At 41.1% G+C, this 22,017-nt stretch overlaps 1 protein-coding gene across 1 annotated transcript in view; it reads left to right on the top strand.

Annotated features, from left to right (window-relative positions):
- The window catches only part of LOC116948518 (uncharacterized), a 205,551-nt gene that overhangs the window by 114,374 nt on the left and 69,160 nt on the right, over positions 1-22,017 (top strand). The window contains exons 4-5 of the mRNA XM_076072861.1: positions 4,438-4,525; positions 12,332-12,405. Of these exons, the coding sequence (XP_075928976.1) occupies positions 4,438-4,525; positions 12,332-12,405 (162 nt within the window). The remainder of the gene's footprint in view (positions 1-4,437; positions 4,526-12,331; positions 12,406-22,017) is intronic.

The raw sequence follows: 22,017 nt of genomic DNA, 5'->3' as shown, positions 1-22,017 counted from the left end.
CTTTTTTGTAATCATAGCGTTATATAAAGTGACATTCTTATGAGGCCCCAAAATCCACTACGAATTTATCGTGTGTCCAGGGTTGAGCCGTATACAGTCATATTGTCTGTGGATTCATTCTTTCTATTTACATTTTCCCATGGATAATGAGTCACATAGAAGTGGTGGAAAAGTCATCATCTTATATAAGCATGCCTAGTACGGAGGTCAACACTGGTCATTTGCTCCGTAAGTGCCAGAGATGGTTACAGTATAGTGCAAATACGTGAAAGTGCCAGTTGAAGTTTTCATAATACCAAATACTGGCAAAGAGGCAAATGATAATAATTTGTAAGAATATTTAAATATTAAGCACAGAATGTCAATTATAGAGGGGAATATTATCATTGAGTGTTTTGCCAGTTATAGTACGATGAAAATGTAGCCATCTAAGTCAATCACAAAGTAGATTTCCGTTTTTCCACTCTTGCAGACAGTCAGTGATAAATGGTGGCTATTGTTTTGCACATGTGATTTACCGCGAGAGAGAAAATGAATGTAGTCTGTGAAGCCGACAAGTTAAAAAGTAATTGTGCGCAGTTACTTATTAATTTATTTTTTTTGATACCAGGAAGTCTCTTAGAGCGGAACAAACAAATTACATTAGTCGTTAAGGTGTTGGTGAAATTAACACTTACTTGGGATTACATTGCACGCAACAATGTTTGATAATTTAATAATCACAGCAAAAAAAAATCATGGCCATTCACGTCTTTGTTGGCATGCGCTTGTGATCCAGCCCTGTGGGAGGCAAGCGTGAGTGAATCTCACAAATATTGCAAAAAACAAAACTTCCCCGTGGGAATTGAAGGTGCCGACGCGGTGGCTTCCTGGGGGAGAGTTCTGGCGCATCAAGTGTCGATTCATCCTCCTGTCCCGTCTCTACGGGATAGAGTGTTGTCCCTTCGCACGTTTGGGTTTTCTTTCGGCAAAGTCACGTAAGGTAGAAAAACAAGACAGCAAAAATCTCGACGTTTCGGCCGCAACGCGAGTGGCCGAAACGCGAGAGAGACAACACAAGTGGCCGAAACGTCGTGACTTTTTGTTGTTTTATTTTGTTTTACCTACGTGACTTTACCGAATAGAACCAAAGAGTAAGAGTATGGATTCCAGAAGTCACGAAGATTTTCTCCAGGTGTTCTGGTTTCCTCCCATATATGTAAACAGTCAACAATTGACTGAAAACATCTAATATGTAAATAAAAAAAACGATGCAGGACTCTCCTGAAAGAGTGTTTGGACGCGGTATGGCTTTAATGGGTAAATAAGTAAAACAATGTTGGATATGATACATCCTATTTTACACAAATGTTCTGCATATTGAGGTGTTTCGATGAATTGTCACGATGTAGGACCATCATTTGATTCGGGAATCCATTCTTTTTTGTTATATTTGTACACTTTTGTAGCCCAAATGTAACATGAACAAATCCTGTGCGTATAAATTGCATGCATAAAAAAGTGACAAAAATAAGATATGCTGCATATATCATTAGTCTAAATAATTTGTATTAATTGGTACATGTATGCATTCTTGTACCTGCTGCATACAAATTAGATATTGCCTTTGAAGGCGTAATTACTCAGGTGGATTTGTAAAATATTAGTACATGAAGGTTTTATATAAATCGTTTGATACAAAGTTATATTAGCTTATATTTATATATATTTTAAATTTTGCTGTTTAATTGGTGTTATAAGGATCTACGGAAATTACATTTGGCATTCGAATTAAGTTTTTAATAGAATACAGAATTTGTATTGCCTTCGCATTTGCAACGGGGGGGAGGGGCGGGGGGGGCGTGACGTCAGCGCGATTTCCATAAGTAGTAAAAAACTACAATTTATCTTAAAAATAATATCGTTTTCATGTGATGCCATTCCAAAGTACTACTGTATTCCGCAAATATGTGGTGCCTACCATCTTTCGATTTACCACCTATATTCTATCAAGACGAGCCTACTCTACCTTTGTCTCTGTGTGCGTGTATGTGTGTGTGTGAAGTCAAGGTCTAGCTTAATGCACGGTAAACGAACATTAGGAAGTGATGGATTTCTGTTAACAATTAATATTACAATGTTATGTGGGATTCAGAAACAATTTGATATTAGTATATGCTCTATTAGTTTAATAATGGGTAGTGTTAGGGGCGATACTCGAAATGAAAGACTCATAGGCAGTGCAGAGCGTATGTACAGCGATACGATACAGGTAACGATATAAATCGTACGACAGCGTGATACTGTCCTGAGATTAAACGGAAGGGGAGGCACAACTTTCCGGCTATGGGGATTTTATCGTTGATGTGGGGGGAAAATTGTTCAGTTTCCGACGTACGGAAAATTCTGGTTACGGATCGTTCTCGAGAACCTAACCCTTCCGTAACCCGGGGACTGCCTGTATATGTAACAATTCCCACATTCTCCCTCCACCCACAAGTAATACATTTGTCACCATTGAGGGTCACGATTTGATTGAAGAAGACATTTTTTGTCTCATTTGTATTGTCTGCCTTATTTGTGTTGTCTGTCTTCTTTGTTCTGGCTTGGTTATAGTGTCTCATTGATGACATTTTATGGACAGTAGCATTTGCATAGCATTTGCATATATATAGGTAATCATCACTTGTTGCATTCAGAATGCGATGCATATGTCGTGATCTCTATTATCAATTTTATTAGATGAATCATTACATGCCTACAGCAGATGTAATATACTGTAATGAAGTTGGGTATAGCTTGAGCTATGGTGCCTATGTTTTAGTATTATGTTGAACTTCTTTCGCACCGTAAGCAGCCAACCGTGTGAATTGGAGGTGCGGTGGAAGGACAACAAACTAAACACAAAAAGCAGTTCTAAAGAAATTAGTTTTCAATCTAGATTTAAAAGTGCATCGGGCTGGAGGGTGGGTTGGAGGGCTGAGGTGTGACGTCATATACCTTAAATGCAATTAGCACGGTTGGCTACATACGGTGTGAAATAAGTTTTACATTACTCCTTGTGCATGACTGCCAATCTCAATTCTAAACTAAACTTTTTTTAATCTTACCAGGTAAGGCCCACTGAGCTTATATAGTTATTTTTTCAGGAGTAACCTGTTTCGATGAAGTGGCTTATCATGTGGAAATGTATAGCAATCAAATACTCTAAAAGCATATTTCTAAATGTAGAGGGAAAAACTGGAGGACCTGGAGAAAAATGCACGCGAGCACAGGGAGAGACAACATGCACATCCAAATATACAGCGGGCGTCAGGGTCGGGATCGAACCGATTACCTCCTGTATACCTGGCAAGGTAGTTAACATCTCGCCACTGCGAGATAATTTGATATATAATTTGAGGAGAACGTGGTTTCATATGTTCTACCATGGCAGGAAAAATCTAATGGAAATGTCCAGGTACAGAATCATGTGTGCATACATGTGTTGCGGCGCAATCCACGACTCCCAAGCAGGTTGCGGTTAGGCGCTCACGCCACGTTTATTAAGGGCTTACGCCAAAGTGTCTTAGGGGCTTAAGCCAACCAACCCACCCCCCTAGCCGATAACTCCCCAGGGGACAGGGGTACCAGGATCCCTACAACCCCGGCTAACTCGGCTCTCCTCCCTGCCCCGGGCCGGGACTACCCCAACCTCGGCCGGTCGGGCGGAGTGGCCTCCCCTAGCCTCGGGTGAGGATCAGCTCCCCTGAGTCCCCACTCCTACCCCCCCCGTTACATCCCGGGTCCCCCTTTAAATACCCCCCCTGGGGCATGACGTCACCGTCCCCCCCCAGGGTCCGCCTGACGTCACGTTCTGTGACGCCACTCTCTCTGAGGGCGAGCGTGACGTGACGTCACCCACTACTCCCCTACACATGTGCAGTGGCAAAATGTTCTGCATTGTATCATAGCATTGTGTCTAGTAGCCATCTTTTGCATCTCCTAGCCAAGTGTAGGAAATGTTTTGTTCTTTTTTGCATGTATGAGCATGAAGTCCGCATTGGCATAAATAAAAAGTACATGAAGTAACATGAAACCAAATGTATGCAAATATTCCCTGCCCATGAAAAAAATATAATGGATTATATTGAATCAGAATTAGAATATTTAGACTGGAGGAATCCGATGAGTCATAAAGCTCTTTTTTGGGGCGGGTCAGAACGTTAGAACAACAAACAATACTAGAACATTATAGGAGTGCAAAGTATAGGAAAGGGTTTATAAATAAAAATTTACATTATACAGTGTCAAAATAACACGATTGGATGTTCGGAAATGAAGAGAAGCAATCTGTTTCATTTACCTTTGCGAATGCCCTGTCTCCCACCCTGTTTCATTTACCTTTGCGAATGCCCTGTCTCCGACCCTGTTTCATTTACCTTTGCGAATGCCCTGTCTCCCACCCTCACTCCGCAGGTTCACAGAGAATGTCCACTTGTTGACCCATCCTGTTACACTGCAGACGTTGAGACAGACCCGCGAGTGCACTCTACAGCACCCCCAGGTTAGTGGAATCACCACCTCTCATTGCCTACTTCGTGGACACATTCAGTCATTGCGGACAACAGAAAGGTGTTTTATGTTGCTATTTTGAATTATTTTATAATTGATATGCATTACTGACAATGTAAAATCCACTTTATTTACATAACTCAATGACATTTTAAAACCTGCAATACACGTGAGAGTGCTGTACACGGACCCACAGTTAACCAACCACTTTTCAATTATGTATTCCAATTGTGGTATATAAAGGCCCTTTTATATGTAATTGGAAATTAACATTCAGAATAATTGCAAACAAGAGTATAATGTTAGTGGAATTAACTAAGACCGCTGGAATCAGCTACAAACCCTTTAAAACTTCTAATTGGTGCAACTCTAATTAGAATTATGCCACAAAATGTACTTTCCTACCCCTACACTTACATTCTTACACCCACACGTGTGCCCCAGTTTCTAAGTCTCCATCAGACGAGAAGTCAGAAAATAATTTACAAGGGCTAAAAAGCACAGAGAACCGGCATGGGTAATGATCGATCAGGTGATAGCTTGAGCAATGGGAAACAGGTCTTGGCACATTTGAGAGAACGTTGACTGCATCAGCATTTTGTCTAGAAGTGGATATAGAATGCATTGCAACGAATATCACTATGACGGTAACAATGATTATGTATTGTGTGTAGTGGTGTGAGCCTGTGGAAAAAGACTGGCTACTCATACTATAATGTGAAAGGTAAACAATGTTCTTTGGTTCTTTCGGCGTAAATAATAATAAAAATAAAGTGAATAAAAATAATACTGTAGCCTGGTTCTTAATCGGAGTGTCCTGGCAGTCTTTCATGTAGACTGTAGCCTGGTTATTAAGTTTCGTGAGTGTACTGGCAGTCTATAATGTAGACTGTAGCAATGGTTATTAAGCTGGGTGAGTCTACATTAAAGACTGCCAGTACACTTACCAAACTTAATAACTAGGCTACAGTCTACATTATAGACTGCCAGTACACTCACTCCGATTAAGAACCAGGCTACAGTATTTTTTATTATTTTTATTTACTTTATTTTTATTTTTCTATCTATGTGACTTTACCGAAAGAACCAAAGACTATGAATTCCTGCAGTCATTCAGGTCTTAAGTCAAAAGATAAACATTGGTTGACGTTTTTTTTTTAATACTTAAATAAATTAGATGAACCGTTTCCTGAACAATGTGCTTGTTAGGGACATATCTGTGGAAAATGGAAATGCTAGCCTTCAAGTTACTACGAAAGAATGTTCGCTGGTAACATGAGGGGATAAAATAATAAAGTGAGGACCCTCAATAAAGTGACCATTGACGTCACGCTAGAAAATCTCTTGAAGGCACTTGACAGTACAGTCAAGTACCTCCAAGATAGGTGTGCAGACTGGTAGGTGTATTGTAAATAACGAAACAATAAATATGGAATACATAAATAAGAAAAAAAATCGACTTCTTCAAAACAAAGTGGTAGAGAATAAAACAATAAAATAACAAACTGCCAAATCGCTGAAAAAACCGCCACTTTTTTCAAATTTTCTTGCTGTGGTCTTCACACCTGACGATGATTGCTTGTGTTGCAGTCGAAACGTCGTGAGAACTGTATTGTTTTACACTTTTATTATTTTATTGTTTCCCTTCTACGTGACTTTACCGAAAGAACCAAGAATATAATAATAATAACAACCTATGTTTCAAATGGTGTTCTATTTTTCAACATCACTGAGTGAGTGTTGTACTGCTCACAAAAAAGGCCATTGTTATATAACACAGTGATCGGCTTTATCTTGTATACTTTGGATAAAACATGTGGCTTTCCAAATGGAAGTGATTATGGTGGGAGAAGCCGTGGGCGACCTTTGGCAAGGTGGGGAAGTTAGACGTTGCCTCAGTACTCCCATGGGGGTAGTGATTAAATCCCAAAAATCAAAGCTGCCAGGCTATGGACGGTGCACTGAATGCCCCTTTAGGCTGTTCTGGCAGACTTCCAAAATCCCATTCGCTGAGTATACTTACCTTGTTTTAATGGTTTAAAAGTTTTTATTTTTATTTTTCAGTTTGGTTGGAGTGTAATAATTTGTTGCCATCATTGACAAACACTCGCTTTAATATATCGGGCCAATGATAAGACAATCTGTGGTTGACAGCTCATTTGGAAGGCTTAATTCTTCAAAGAAACCAAGCCTGGATTAACCTAAAATGTAAAATTAAGTTACATCCTCATGAATATGAAATTAAACATTACATTGATAATTATTTACAACTCATATGAAGCAAAACGATTAACCAACGTATTTTAAACGGTGTAAATGGACAATTTTACTTCTCTTATCGACAGTTTAAACCATAAATGGAGTTGCGCTTGATAAAAAAAAATCTATTCTTTAAATTGTTACTTTGCAGAGGAAATATAACAAAATTATCACAAAGACTGAAACCATTTCAAGCTCCTTTATTTGCTTTTAATTCAGTATTATTTAATGGCCCGCTTGTGTCTGCGTTTGTGTATTTGTGTCCATATTGATGTACTTATGCAATTTTTATTTATATTTAGTGACTTGCTTAGCTTTCATATACTTTGCACTCCTATCGGCTTTGTATTGTCTGTTGTAACTTTCTGACCTGCCCCTACTGGACATCTTTTAAAAAAGAGCTTTATAGCTCTTCGGATTCCTCCAGTCAAAATAAAGATTCTGCTATGCATTTATTTTGATGTATATTTGTGTATATGCGTGTTAACACACAAACATGACTTGATTGGTGTGTGCTGTTGTGTATGTTAATGTCTTTTCGGGATGGAATGGTGGCACAGCGGTTAGCACATCGCGCTATGAACCATGTTGTCTTGAGTTTAATTCCCCGTCTTGGTTGACATCAATTGCACTTGATATCTGAACTGGTCCTGGCACTCCTTCACAAACCTACATAAGGGAGGCCTTCATGCCTTCATCCAACAGTGGATTTACAAAGTTTTCTAAATTATTATCATGAATAATAATAACTATTCCAATCAAACCATAACATGCCAAGCCATTACAAGGGCCCTGAAATAATTTTCCTGTGTATTTCCATTTGTGTCTGTTTATGCTTGCATCATGTTGATCTGTGCTTGTGTATTTATCCATACAATGAAAAGTGAACATGTAGTTATTTACATAGTTTAAGCATACTGTAATAATCATCATTTATATATAATTATATATATGGTTCTGTGTATATTAGTGCAGTGTCAAAGGTGCAGGTTATATTGTGATAACTCAACAGGTGCATAACAAAAGAGCAGCCTGCCTCTCCGAGGGAAAATTGCCACCTCTTGCACTTTCGCCTGGCATTGCGGTTTAATTCCAGATCGCAGTGGAGCAGTGTGCAAAGAACTCATTGAAAAACACAATGCAAATATGTACAGCTGCCATCCCTGTGTGTATAGATTTTATGAGCCTGGCTATACAAGGCAAGTCCACGTGTTAAAATAGTTGCTTGCTCCCACACACTGTAAGGGTGTGTGAGTGGTATTGGCATTCCATTGGCAGGCTTGTGCCAAAACAAGGCACATTATGTTTGTGGATAACTGCCTGTTAAAGCCTTTACAATCTCTCATGACCTTGCAATGTAACAATCCATCTCACTTCTGTACACGAGCTGATTTCATCACTCCATCTCTGTGTCGGCCATCATTGCATGTACTTTGCTTTGGCTGCCGCTCCGTTAACCACTGCCCATCATCCCTTCCAGCAAAAGTACTCTGCCCATGCCCACTAAGGCTTCTTACATGTGCTATGAAGAAGGATCATCGCCCAAAACGTCACATATTGTATATTTTTACTGTTAAGGCCACAGTGTTATTAACGAATGTGTTCAGGTTTTTTTTATTGTTAATTGTGCTTGTCCACCACTTTTCCAAAGTTGATTTGGTATCTGTAACGTACATATGTTTGCTCTCCAATACATGTGTTCCTCTTAATGTTACTCAGTGTAATTATTTCCATGCATCACTGTGTAGTTTTTTTCCTTTGTCATTGTCCATGTTTCTGATACAGGTCATGGTAGGCAACATGCAATACTTAAAATGTTCTACTTTAGGCACATTGGTATTCTGATTTTCATATCGAGTTCAGTTTTCAAACAGCAATCCAATCTTCTCTGTTCCACTTATATATTTTATCATATAGATTTGTGTTTGCCTTTAATACCTGTCCTAGGTACTGTTCTATGTAAACATATTCTGATGTGTTTTCCAGTTGTGTTCCTCTAATGGATGTTTTACATTGTTTTGTGAACCTCATGTACGTGACCCATGTTTTGCTCATATTTATCATGATTCCAACGTTGCAGCATTCTGCATTTAGTTAATAAATTATTTCCTTTAGTCCATTTCCCTTGGTTGTTACAATGACTGTGTCATGAGCTTATCTGAGATTGTTAATAATTGTGCCATATACGTTTATACGTCTGATAGTTTGTTATTTTTTAAATGAAATTTGAATAGAGCTGTTATGCTTTCAATGTTTAAAAAAATGTAATTTCCACATATTTTATGTAGATCTTTGTGAGAGCTTGGATCACGACATAAATGTTTACTGCTTGAAATGTATTTTCACAGTTGATAAAAGCTAGGCATAATGGTATTTGATATTTATTACTCTTTACCATAATATCATGAACAGTATGTATTTAGTGGACAATACAGATGGCCTCTAAACTTATTTTGTTCCTAATTATTTTCGTGAACAATTTATATACAGTAATGCTACGTTTTCACGCAGTAGGTGGGTTCCTGAAAAGTGCTGTGTCAATTGAAAATGCGTGCAGCGAAAACACTTTTCCCGTGAGAATTAATGTAGCAAAGTTTGGCAAGATACGACGTACACACACACAGCAAGATGGCGGGACAAAGAACTGAGATGATGGAATGCCACGTATTGTATAATTCCGTGCGTATGCCCCAAATTCCCAAACCACTCAGCTGCACAGCTCGAGAAAGTAGTTCGTCGTCGACCGCTCAAAAACGGCGTAACAATGGGCACGTTCTGTGTTGTGTGAAAAGTGTTCCCTCATGGAAGAACCTCGTTATAGCAAAAACGTGTTGTGTGAAAACGCGTTAACTGAGGACTTTTGGTAACAGTCGGATGGGTCTATAATTTTATAAATATATTTTCACCCACTTTTTGAATCGAAGAGTTATTGAGGCATCTTTCCATAAGGCATTTCAGTTATGTGTGCATGTTGTGTAAATAGGACCACGAAATAAGGTTCCAGCAACTTTTCTTGCTTATTTCCTGATGGTCCACCATCTTGTCCAGGAGCTTCCCTTTTTTCATACAGTGAAGGGTACACTCATTGATTGTTGTTGTTAACAAAGTGACATTTTGATAGAGTTTAATAAAAATTTAATACAAGGTAAATGTTTTTCAACTGTTGTCAGTTTTTAATACCAATTGGATTATTGCAAGTTTGTATATTGTAATGTATATTCTGGCAAAGACAATTAGGTTTAGTACTTTGGTCAGACTGGTCCTATTAGACATTGTCACCATCCATATGAGGTATTCTTTAATCTTAAACTTGCAATTCCGAGAGAGAAGGCAGGTTTTCACTGAGTGCCCACCACTTTCACTTTATTTCCTGTATTCTCATACCCATAGTGCCTTGCTGACTTACGAGCAGAGCCCATTTACGAAGGGTAGAAGGGTAGTGGACACCCGACTATAACACTCACTCCACGAATACACAACTTGTTAGAGAGAGCAAAGGAAGAGGGGTGAACTGACACTCAACAACGAGAAGTTAATTCTAGATTTGAAGCGAGAAGTTAGTGCAGATGCTCTCAGAGTGTAGCAATAACACTGAACCAGGCATGAACACGAAACCAAACCCATGTCATGCCAGCTGCCCCACATTGCAAGAATAACCTGCTGACAACTCCCATACAGATTATAAGGAGAAAACTGTTGTTGGGATAAGAAGGGTGGGAGTCCTGTGCATGCTGATAATGGTCTACAACAACCAGTTTTTACCAAGATACAAAACTTAGTTTCTTGTACTCCATTGTTTGTTGTCTACAGGAGTTTTTAAAAATGTATTTCACATGGGCAAAAGCACCAAAGTTGGTAACCCGGTGGAGGTAAAGGCCTCTCATTATATCAGTGCTAAAAGAACTGCTCTACCAAAGGAGGTGTCCTGTGACAGTCTGTTGTCCAGCCGATAGTGTATTGCAAATGCATATGACAACTTTCATGTCGTCGCTTTGCAAATTTTTTCAATGCTATGTTGAGAGCCTTGGCCCAGGAAGCTGCTGCTTCTGTGATAGAATGGAACAAGTTTTACAGCCACCTCGTAGCAATGCATAATACATCCCAAGAGAAAAACTGATATTCTTACCTTAGAGGCTGTGTGGCCTCTGAAGGCCTTGCTGTACCAAACAAATAACTTCATGGGCTTTCACCAATCCATAATTCTTGAAGGTATAATTTGAGTGCCTGAGCTTCATCAGGTGATTGCAGCATCATTTGCCTGTTGGAGACATGGCAGCAGACGAATTCGGAAGGTGTAGTTCCACTACCATATTGACCTTAAAGTCCATGAATGGGAGATGTGCAAACAGTGCCTGGGGTTCCCCGATTCTCCAGGCCGACATGATGGCCACCAGAAAAATAAGCTATCGCATCAAAAGACGCTCTGAGGTCTTGGGCATAGTTCAAATGGTGATCGTGTTTGAATGTCTAAAATGCAAACCGCAGGTTCCACGGGTCTCTCTATTGCCATTTCCCTCAACAATCATGTTAGCATTGGAGTCGACCCCACTCTTATGTTGTTGATCTGGCCATGCAACGCAGAAATAGCTGATAAGCAGACCTTGATTGATACCGTCAATCGTCCCTGCTTGAAGTCCTCCTGGAGGTGACTCACGATGGCTGGGTATCGTGCGACATCCCAGCCATCTGACACACCAGTGCGAGAAGGCGCCCTGCTCGTGGGTGTCAATTTTAATTAACTCCACGCCGCATTTACAACGCTTCAGAGAGCGTTTAGACACCAGTAACAGCTAATTTATTTATTTATTGATGCGCGGTGCAGAAATTATTAATATGCTGCGTTGCAAAGTCAGAAATTTTCATTTAAAACAGAGGAAAGAAGGGAATGTAGTAGTCTTTTTATATCTCTGAAGAGAAACAATATGAAAGTGACAGTATAAGGACCCGCCCATGATTAAAGTGGGTTTCTTATGTGTGTGAATGTCGGTGGAATCAATAATACTGTAGAATGATGCGTGTTAAATTTGGTTTTCCACATTATTTGGATTATTCCAGCTTTGATAACTGGAAAAAACACCGGTTTAATTGACATAGGATGAGAACATATTTGCTTAGCATTATAAAGATGTTACCCGTGGGTGGTAAAAGTGGTTCACCGAAGTAACCCTTAAAGTTATTCTGCGGTGTCACCTTCTGGGGTTGTTTTATAACACAAGATGATGCACTGCTAGCTACAGATATCCGAATGGTATTTATTCATCTAATGCCATAATTCCGAATTCTTTTTTTTAAAGCGAGTTCAATGATTTCGAAAGAGAAAAAAAAATACATGAATTCTTGATTCTAATTGTGAGCCTGAATTGTGACAATGAAGTTGATTTGCAGGGGAGAAATCTTTACATGGCTATTTAATATAATTATTTATCACTTACTGAGTAAGCTTTAATTTTATGAGGGGTATTTGTTGACGGCTGTGATTTAATCGAAAATAGTATGTGAAGCACTGACTTGTGATATTTGCTTTTGTTTGCAATGGAAGGAGCACGGTACGTGGGTTCAACAGAGGTGACGCAAGGACACATCTTGGCAGAAACCTCATTTTCACACTATCAGGTAAGCAGTTAATGTATTTTTCTGAACTTAGACAAAATAACCCTTCTGCAGAAATAAAGGTCAAAATATAAAGTATATCTTCCATGAACATATAATTTGTGTTAATTATTAATTACATTCATAGACACATGGTCGATGAATCTTAAAATTCCTTTTTGGTTTTGGATGGGGGTTATTGCATCTTTATCACAAGTGGAGATTTTAGAGTATTTAATTACTTATCTGTGTAGTCAAATGTGACGGTGACTTTAGACAGAGAGAACCACATTGCACTTCTTAAGGAACTGCTGGTGGCACAGAGGCTGTGTGCTTTTTCATATTGTGTTATTTGAAACTCCAGTATGTAGGTAGTACCGGTTATGATGGACTACATAAACTAACTTTGGAAAAGTTGAGAGGTCCAATTTTATTGCTAAGAGATGGCTTTTTGAGTAGTAATATCTGTGCTACTTATGTCTCAGATAGCTAACAAAACAACAAGAGAAGTTGCTCTTCGCCTTTGAATCAAGGCATGTGTGATAGATGCAAATAATTTAATGGAATAACAAAATACAATAAAACCTTGGATTGCGAGCATAATTCGTTCCGGAAACGTGTTTGTAATCCAAAGCACTTGTATATCAGTTGTGATCACGTGACGCTCGGCAGACAAAGCGTATACGTACTACTCGTATTGCAAGACCCTCGCTCGTTTATCAAATTAATATTTATTAAAAAATGTTGCTCGTCTTGCAAAACACTTGCAGACCAAGTTACTCGCAATCCAAGGTTTTACAGTAAGCAACTTGGATATTCAGAATATAATTTGGCAATAAATCATTATAATCCTATAAATTCGGATGGGTTGATAAATTGTGTCGGATGCAAAAGGTCAGGTTATTAAGACAGGCAGAGGAATGATGCCCATATAACCTGAAGGAAGATGGGCCTGTGGTGGCATCAGCTATTGCGTTTTATCATTTTCAAAGAGTGCAGCTGTTTACCTGCATAATCCTGATTAGCAATTCGTAGCATATCGCAATGTTAGTATTTGTTTACAGCCATAGTGTCTAAATAAGTGGCTTTATACTTGAAAACCGATATATAACAATCATTTTGTCAGATATAACAAGATTGTGCATAATGTGTGAACTACTTATGCGTGTCTGGTAATCTGTAGCATCCAGCGTTCCTTTGTATCATAACATTTTCAGATCGGAGTAAATTATGATACATTAACAGGAAACCATGTGTGGTCCGTTTTATAATGTATACAAGTTCTTTCTATCTAAATGTTGTCATCTGCCATTGTGTACAGATGGCATGCATTACTGTATATATTATGGCAAAAAGCTTTACAAATACCTTGCTCGCTCTTTTTATTTGTTCAAGTGTGATGCATATTGTAACTATTCTTTGGGTCTTTCGGTAAAGCCACGTAGAACATTTATTATTATTATTTTTCTATCTACGTGGCTTTACCGAAAGACCCAAAGACTATGAATTCCTGCAGACACCAAAGCTTTAAGTCAACGTATTGTTATTTTTTAGCTATAACCAATTCATCCTAAATGTGCTTCATTATCATCAGATCTGAGAAGCTAAGCAGGTTAAAGTCTGTTTGGTACTTCGATATGTGTGGCCACCAGGGCTTGACAGGTGTTGTAGACGTGGCGATGCTGAGGCGTGGTCCAAAGATGGCAGTATTGAGTGCTATTCTCGAATGGGCATGGGATTTCTCCAGCTCGCAAATCGCCGCCCATGGGGGTAACGAGGCGATCATTGCCGCGTAAACAAATTGGTTTAAATAACACGGAAAATAGCAAGGTAGTCTTTTCATAAACAATAAGGGGGGTCATGTGAGAGATTAATATATTTTCTGAAAATGTCAGCAGATGAGTGGAGGAGTCACAGTGGAGGCCAGCAATGTGACAAATTATTCACCAAGGTGTGGAAAGGCAGCATCGTGCACCCTGCACTCTTCATTCACCTGTCTTAATGGCCTTGGGTTACAGCCAAAATGTTGTGTTTAATGCTCAAAAACACTATCGAAATTTATAGCATGGCCTTTTTGTATGCTGACATTTTCTGCTTCGTAACCAACATATTTCATGATACATTTTTCATAATACATTTTTCATGGAGCAGTTGGATGTTATACTGACTTTCTTATTCATCCAGGAAAGCCACACTCGGTTGCAGGACCCATTTTTGGGAGGGTCCTGCATTGGGTTTTTATTTCAAGATGTTATCAGCCACTTAATGAGTGGTTATATCATCATGATTTTTATATAATTCGTAAGCAGTCGCAAATTATGTTTTTTTTGCTTTGATAGAATGAGGACTACCTCTCTTCCAATTACATTATCCATGCCAGCATCCCTGTACCTCCCAAGGATGTGAACTGTAATGTGCAGTCGTTTGGCAGTGGTGCCTCCTGTTGGGTGTCTGTAGAACATCAGGTTACACGCTCCGTTTACAGTACTGTATTGACATTTGCACACTTATAACAGTAAGAAGAACTCATGCAACTTCTTTTCCCGACGAACTCTAACAAGAGTTAACTAATAAAGGGCTCTATTGGCTTCTCACAATAGACTGTGCCAGAGCGCTCTGCCATTCGCTGCACACCCCAATTGATGTACATTTATGTTATTGATACATATACTGTGACAGGCTTTAATACACAGCATTAACATTCCTTTGCATTTTTTTCCCGATAAAAACTGTTTGGTAAGTTTTGAAATTAATGTACTTATGTGCTTTTTTTAAGTAAAGTTGCATCACAAGTGTTTACAGCAAAAGCAATGTGCTTTTGTAGCACATTTACTCCCAAGCAATATATTGGTGAGCATGAGGGGCTCTCCAAGAGTGGAAAATGTTCACAGCTGTGTTTATAGGGGGCAGCTGTGGGTGGGTTTTGGTACATTTATCCATGGCAATAACACAGGAATAGCTCACTTAGAGTCTGTACTCACACTATGCACGGCAGAAGCACGTGCATAAACTTTGAGGCATTGTCAGTCAAAACCATTTACCATTTAATATGATTTTCCACACACCCGCATCTGCTGTGTGTGCTTAATGTCTGGGACTCATGCCAGACAAGGTTCAGGTATACTCACCTTTGATGCCATTTATTACATCGCCATTTCCTTAGAAGAGAACCTTGATAATTGACGTACAATGTGTTGTAACTATAATACAAAGCATAACATGTCAATGTATGGATTAGTCAAAAGAGTCAGCGATTTCCTGTGAAGATGAGCATTGAAGTGCTTATCTCATATTTACAGCCCTGAGCCAGTGGTGAAAATTCTACATTCCTATGGCTGGAGTGAGTCTATCCATAGGTCAACGAAATGTTAAATACTGTATGGCAATATTAGTTTATGGGATTCGTTGTTTGCAAAAGTCTTACACCCGAATCTAAATAAGCATTAGGCAATCATCTACATTGGAGGTCCTTCTTTTCTTGTGCTGGAAAGTCCACATTGACTGAAGCTGGTCTCTTCCCACAAAGTGGTATACATTTTATTGACCCAGGAAGGGTTCATTTATTGAGTCGACCTGTGACCAGGATTTGAGCTCGCAACTTTACCATTGCAAAATAATGTAATTCTACCACAGAGGTTTTGGTTTGGTCAAAACATTTCCGCAGACCCTTTTATAATGAAAAGAGGATTGTTTTCCATATGTTATATAACATGTATACAAATTCTGAAAAATTTGATGCTAAGGTGAAATGTATTAAACATACTTTTACAGTTAGGGGGACATGTTCACTGGGGACGTACGTTTGAAGTTTTGAACGTTGATACGATCTGTAACTTATGAATACAATACACTTGTTACCTAATTTCATTTGTTTTAAATTATATATGCAAGTGTTAAAATGTGTCTCCTTGCTAAGTTAGTGTGGCTCATCCTGATTGATGCTGAGGCCAGTGGTGGAAAATCCCATTTGATTTTTAATAGGGACAAACTCTTGATAGGACCTCCACCCCACAGGACAACCACTTACGCATTTGACAAATTATTTAAAAGATGATAATAAGACAGATTGTTATCATACTCAACAGGCATGATCAATATGCTGCTCGACGAAGGCTTCCCCAAGCCATCAGCACGTCTCATGATCCTGCAATGTAACAATACATCAAGTAATTGCACATGAACTGATTTCATAGATTTGTCTCCTACGTGGAAGGCCTCTCGGACACATTCCGTTTCTTGGCTGCAGCTCTGTTATCATTCTTGTCCATCTTCCATTATCCCTTCTGGCTATGTGTCCTGCCCAAGCCCACTTTTCTCACGTTTTTATTATGTAATGTTTTCACCATATATGTCATAATAGGCAATACACACGGATTATACATTTCTTCTTCAGGTACATCGGCATGTTGCTTTTCATGATCAAGTTCAGCTTTCCAAAAACACTCCAACCTACTCGTCTGCCTCATCACCATTTTGATCCCAGTCCGCCATCAGCAGCTGTCCGATGTAGACATACTCTGCTGTGATTTACAGTTGTCCCTCGAACAGATATCACCAATTGCTTACAGTGAGGGAAACAAGTATTTGATCCCCTGCTGATTTTGTACGTTTGCCCACTGACAAAGAAATGATCAGTCTATAATTTTAATGGTAGGTATATTTGAACAGTGAGAGACAGAATAACAACAAAAAATTCCAGAAAAACGCATGTCAAAAATGTTATAAATTGATTTGCATTTTAATGAGGGAAATAAGTATTTGACCCCCTCTCAATCAGAAAGATTTCTGGCTCCCAGGTGTCTTTTATATAGGTAACGAGATGAGATTAGGAGCACACTCTTAAAGGGAGTGCTCCTAATCTCAGCTTGTTACCTGTATAAAAGACACCTGCCCACAGAAGCAATCAATCAAACAGATTCCAAACTCTCCACCATGGCCAAGACCAAAAAGCTCTCCAAGGATGTCAGGGACAAGATTGTAGACCTACACAATGCTGGAATGGGCTACAAGACCATTGCCAAGCAGCTTGGTGAGAAGGTGACAACAGTTGGTGCGATTATTCGCAAATGAAAGAAACACAAAAGAACTGTCAATCTCCCTCGGCCTGGGGCTCCATGCAAGATCTCACCTCGTGGAGTTGCAATGATCATGAGAACGGTGAGGAATAAGCCCAGAACTACACGGGAGGATCTTATCAATGATCTCAAGGCAGCCCGGACCATAGTCACCAAGAAAACAATTGGTAACACACTACGCCGTGAAGGACTGAAATCCTGCAGCGCCCGCAAGGTCCCCCTGCTCAAGAAAGCACATATACATGCCCGTCTGAAGTTTGCCAATGGACATCTGAATGATTCAGAGGACAACTGGGTGAAAGTGTTGTGGTCAGATGAGACCAAAATGGAGCTCTTTGGCATCAACTCAACTCGCCGTGTTTGGAGGAGGAGGAATGCTGCTTATGACCCCAAGAACACCATCCCCACCGTCAAACATGGTGGTGGAAACATTATACTTTGGGGGTGTTTTTCTGCTAAGGGGACAGGACAACTTCACCGCATCAAAGGGATGATGGACGGGGCCATGTACCGTCAAATCTTGGGCGAGAACCTCCTTCCCTCAGCCAGGGCATTTAAAATGGGTCGTGGATGGGTATTCCAACATGACAATGACCCAAAACACACGGCCAAGGCAACAAAGGAATGGCTCAAGAAGAAGCACATTAAGGTCCTGGAGTGGCCTAGCCAGTCTCCAGACCTTAATCCCATAGAAAATCTGTGGAGGGAGCTGAAGGTTCGAGTTGCCAAACGTCAGCCTCGAAACCTTAATGACTTGGAGAAGATCTGCAAAGAGGAGTGGGCAAAATCCCTCATGAGATGTGTGCAAACCTGGTGGCCAACTACAAGAAACGTCTGACCTCTGATTTCCAACAAGGGTTTTGCCACCGAGTACTAAGTCATGTTTTGCAGAGGGGTCAAATACTTATTTCCCTCATTAAAATGCAAAGCAATTTATAACATTTTTGACATGCGTTTTTCTGGATTTTGTTGTTGTTATTCTGTCTCTCACTGTTCAAATAAACCTACCATTAAAATTATAGACTGATACTTTCTTTGTCAGTGGGCAAACGTACAAAATCAGCAGGGGATCAAATACTTTTTTTCCCTCACTGTAGCAAACCTTTGTACGTGACCTTTGTTTGGTCTTATGATATTGCATCCTTTGCCATTAAGTTATTCTAACATTTACTGCAGTTCATTCCCTTTATAATGACTATGTTATCAGAAATCTAAGATGGTTGTTTCCTCCAAACTCTCTATATATGTATACGTTACGTTATGTGCGTCAAAGGCTAATGTTGATATGTGGAGGGTGGAGATCATGGGTTGGTCACCTTATCAATACTGATAAAGAACAATAGCTCACTTTTCACGCCATAAATATTTACACTGGACATACGGCTGACACTGTAATCCACGTTACCAAATTCGTTGTCTATCAACGGGCCTCCTGCCGTCCTTGCCGCCCCACTACCACCCACCAAATACCCCTAACATCATCCACCCATCCCCTCCAACGGGCATCTTAGCACCCCCACTGCCCGCCTCACCACCTTACTAATCTCCAGAACCCTGTAAAGTCTCAAAACTAGCCCCCCACCCCCCACGGTTACTATATATTCACAGGAAGTCTTGTTATCTTTTTTTTATTAAGCCTCATAGCACCCCATTGAGCCTGCATTCTCGATCCCACCCTCCACCTCGCTTGCCCTTATCCTCAAGTATTAATGCCACCCATCCCCCCACCCACAACCAAATTTCTAGTTTCCTTTTGAGTAGCTATGAAGCCCTTGCACTGAGTCTAAAGAGCATCCTCTCCCCCGTGGAGTTGCCCGACCCCATTTACTGTATTAGTGATTCACCACTCCATCCGCTCGCACACTAACTTTCATTAAGAGCATGAGCCATATTCTCAGGTTGACAGATTCATCTTTTCACCAAATTTTTTGGCAAAAAAACGTTTGAACGTCTCTAGCTGTCACCAACAAATTGCCGAGGCGTTTGATGTGTTGCAGACGTTTTGACAAAATGCCAATCTAGCACTATATGGTGAATACTATAGCAACAAATTAGCAACAAACCTTGACTTAAAGCTTTCGTGACTGCAGGAATTCATATTCTTTGGGTCTTTCGGTAAAGTCACATAGATAGGTTAAAAGATAATAAAAAAATATTATTGACTTTACCGAAAGACCCAAAGAATACTATAGCAACAGTTAGAAATGACAGCACCTAATAATCACAAGATTTTAGGTTTTTATAGTTCCCATTGGTGCGATTCGTGAGCCCATTTCAGTGTGATGTCACGTAGTTCCGATATTGTGGAATTTTCCATATATTAAATGTCAATTGAGTACCAATTATTTACCCAGGAGAGCGTCACCGAGTCTTAAGACATTTTCAAGAGATGTTTGGTCAATACAGTACCATGAATATTTGGCATGTTGGGGTAAACTAGTGTCGGGAGAAAACACACGCATATATAGAGGCCGTGACACTTGGCACCAATCACAATCATCGTCTTGACACTTATACCAGTCTACTTCTCAAGGTAAAGACCATGGGCTAAAAACCAAACTTCACATACAAACCCATTCAGTGCTATTGCATACAGCTGCTACAATGGCTAAACCCCCGTGGGGTTCAACTTTGAAACCGTATTTCTTTTTTTACAAAATCCTTGCCACATGCGTGCGATCCCAAATGTCACAAGAGCCGTTGATAGTGCAGGAAGCAATTGCGTGTGTGCGTTGGTGGTATACGGCAAGCAAGTGCGTGTGTGTCTAAGATGCGTGAGTCAATTCACACACACGCACACAAAGCACAATCACGCCGCACATCTCAGTTGAGCAGCAGCGACTCACGGCTGCCACGTGAACGCGCGCGCGTGTCACCGCAGGGAGCCGTGGGTGGGAACGGCTTCCTGCTTCCACGGCTCAGCCACGGCTCCCTACCCACCCCCCCACCCCCCGTGTCGTCACTGCGGACCAATGGAGATGCCCTCCCGGCCGGTGTGTGTGGGGGGGGATGGGAGTGGGGGAGCGGGTAAAGGTAGCGAGTGGGGGGGGGGGCACGAGTGTGCCTCTGTGGGGCGGGGGGGGGGTAGATTTGTGAGGGCGTGGCTGTGTAATCGTCGGTTATTACCACAGCGGGGGGTGGGGTGGTTTGGGGGGGTAGGGGCGGGAGAGGAGGAGTTTGGGGGGCGGGGGAAGGGGGAGGGGGGGAAGAGGGAGGGGGGGAAGAGGGAGGGGGGGAAGAGGGAGGGGGGGAAGAGGGAGGGGGGGAAGAGGGAGGGGGGGAAGAGGGAGGGGGGGAAGAGGGAGGGGGGGAAGAGGGAGGGGTAGAGGGGGGTAGAGGGAGGGGGGGGAGAGGGAGGGGGGGGAAGAGGGAGAGGGAGGGGGGGGAAGAGGGAGGGGGGGAAGAGGGAGGGGGGAGAGGGAGGAGGGAAGGGGGAGAAGGGGGAGAGGGGAAGGGGGAGGGGGGGAAGAGCGGGGTGGAGGCAGAGCCGTCCGGGGCCGCTCCTGGCTGTGTGCACAGCGAGTGGTCAGGCAGCAGTGCGAGGTTATTGCTGCTGCTGTTGTAGCTGTTGCTGCTGTTGTTACTGCTGCTGCTGTTACTGCTGCTGCTGGATAACTCCCACGACTTCCACAACTGCTGCTGCTGCTGCAGGAGTTAAACGTTTGGGAGGGGGGGGAGTGAAAGTCTTTCGCAGCGAGCGGGTGGTGAGTCTTTACCGTCCACAGCCTTAAACATGCGCACCTATTTACACATTTACCTCGCTAATGAGACGTAGCAGCAGCAGCTGAGCTGAAGGCATGGCCTTGTGTTGAGTTGGGTGGTGGTGGTGGTAACGTGACGCGCTGTAGTGTTGTGATGTCTCGCTACATTTGCCTGCTTCCAGCAGCGACGGAACACGAGGCAATCTCATATTCTTGGTTCTTTTCGGTAGAGTCACGTAGAAGGGTGACAATAAAATAATAACAATATAAAACGAGGCAATCTCGTCGCTTCGTGTGTTGTGATGCTTGCCAAGGCTTCAGTCTTAAACGTCCGCGTGGTTACATAACCCTCGGTACAATTGAACGTGAAACTTTTTTTTTTTAAAAGCGGCGCGTTGTTGCTGGCAAGTTAACCCGAACAGCCAAGTTTGTAAATAGTCACGTGTTTTTGTTGTTGTTGTTCATGTCTACATATATATTGGATATACACCACCGTATATAGTGTCTCTTACGGGGTTCTAACGCATTACAAGCACAGTACTTCCTTAAATGATTTTCAGAACCTTATCCGCATCTGCCTCACTTCCTAAAGAATGTTTAAATGTGGCAATTTCCAAGCTTTCCTTTCGATGTTCGATGTCAGAATGAACACTTCATTGTTGCGGTTGTACCCAGGCCGATGCAACGAGACGCGTGTGTGACTGCACTGTATATGGGATGATCCAGCTCGTGGACCCGCAGACCTATCCGCTGCGAAACTTTAAAAAAACACAACCTTGAAGGAGATCTGTGAGATATTGTTTGATGCATTTCAGTAAGACCGTGAGGATATTGTGCATGCTATGTGCCCCCTCAGTCGG

This window comes from Petromyzon marinus, chromosome 1, assembly GCF_048934315.1.
Source record: "Petromyzon marinus isolate PM22_M1 ecotype Great Lakes invasive population chromosome 1, UKy_Petmar_22M1.pri1.0, whole genome shotgun sequence".
Lineage (NCBI taxonomy): Eukaryota > Metazoa > Chordata > Hyperoartia > Petromyzontiformes > Petromyzontidae > Petromyzon > Petromyzon marinus.
The sequence above is the reverse complement of the archived record's forward strand: the minus strand, read 5'-3'. Positions and strand labels throughout refer to the sequence as shown.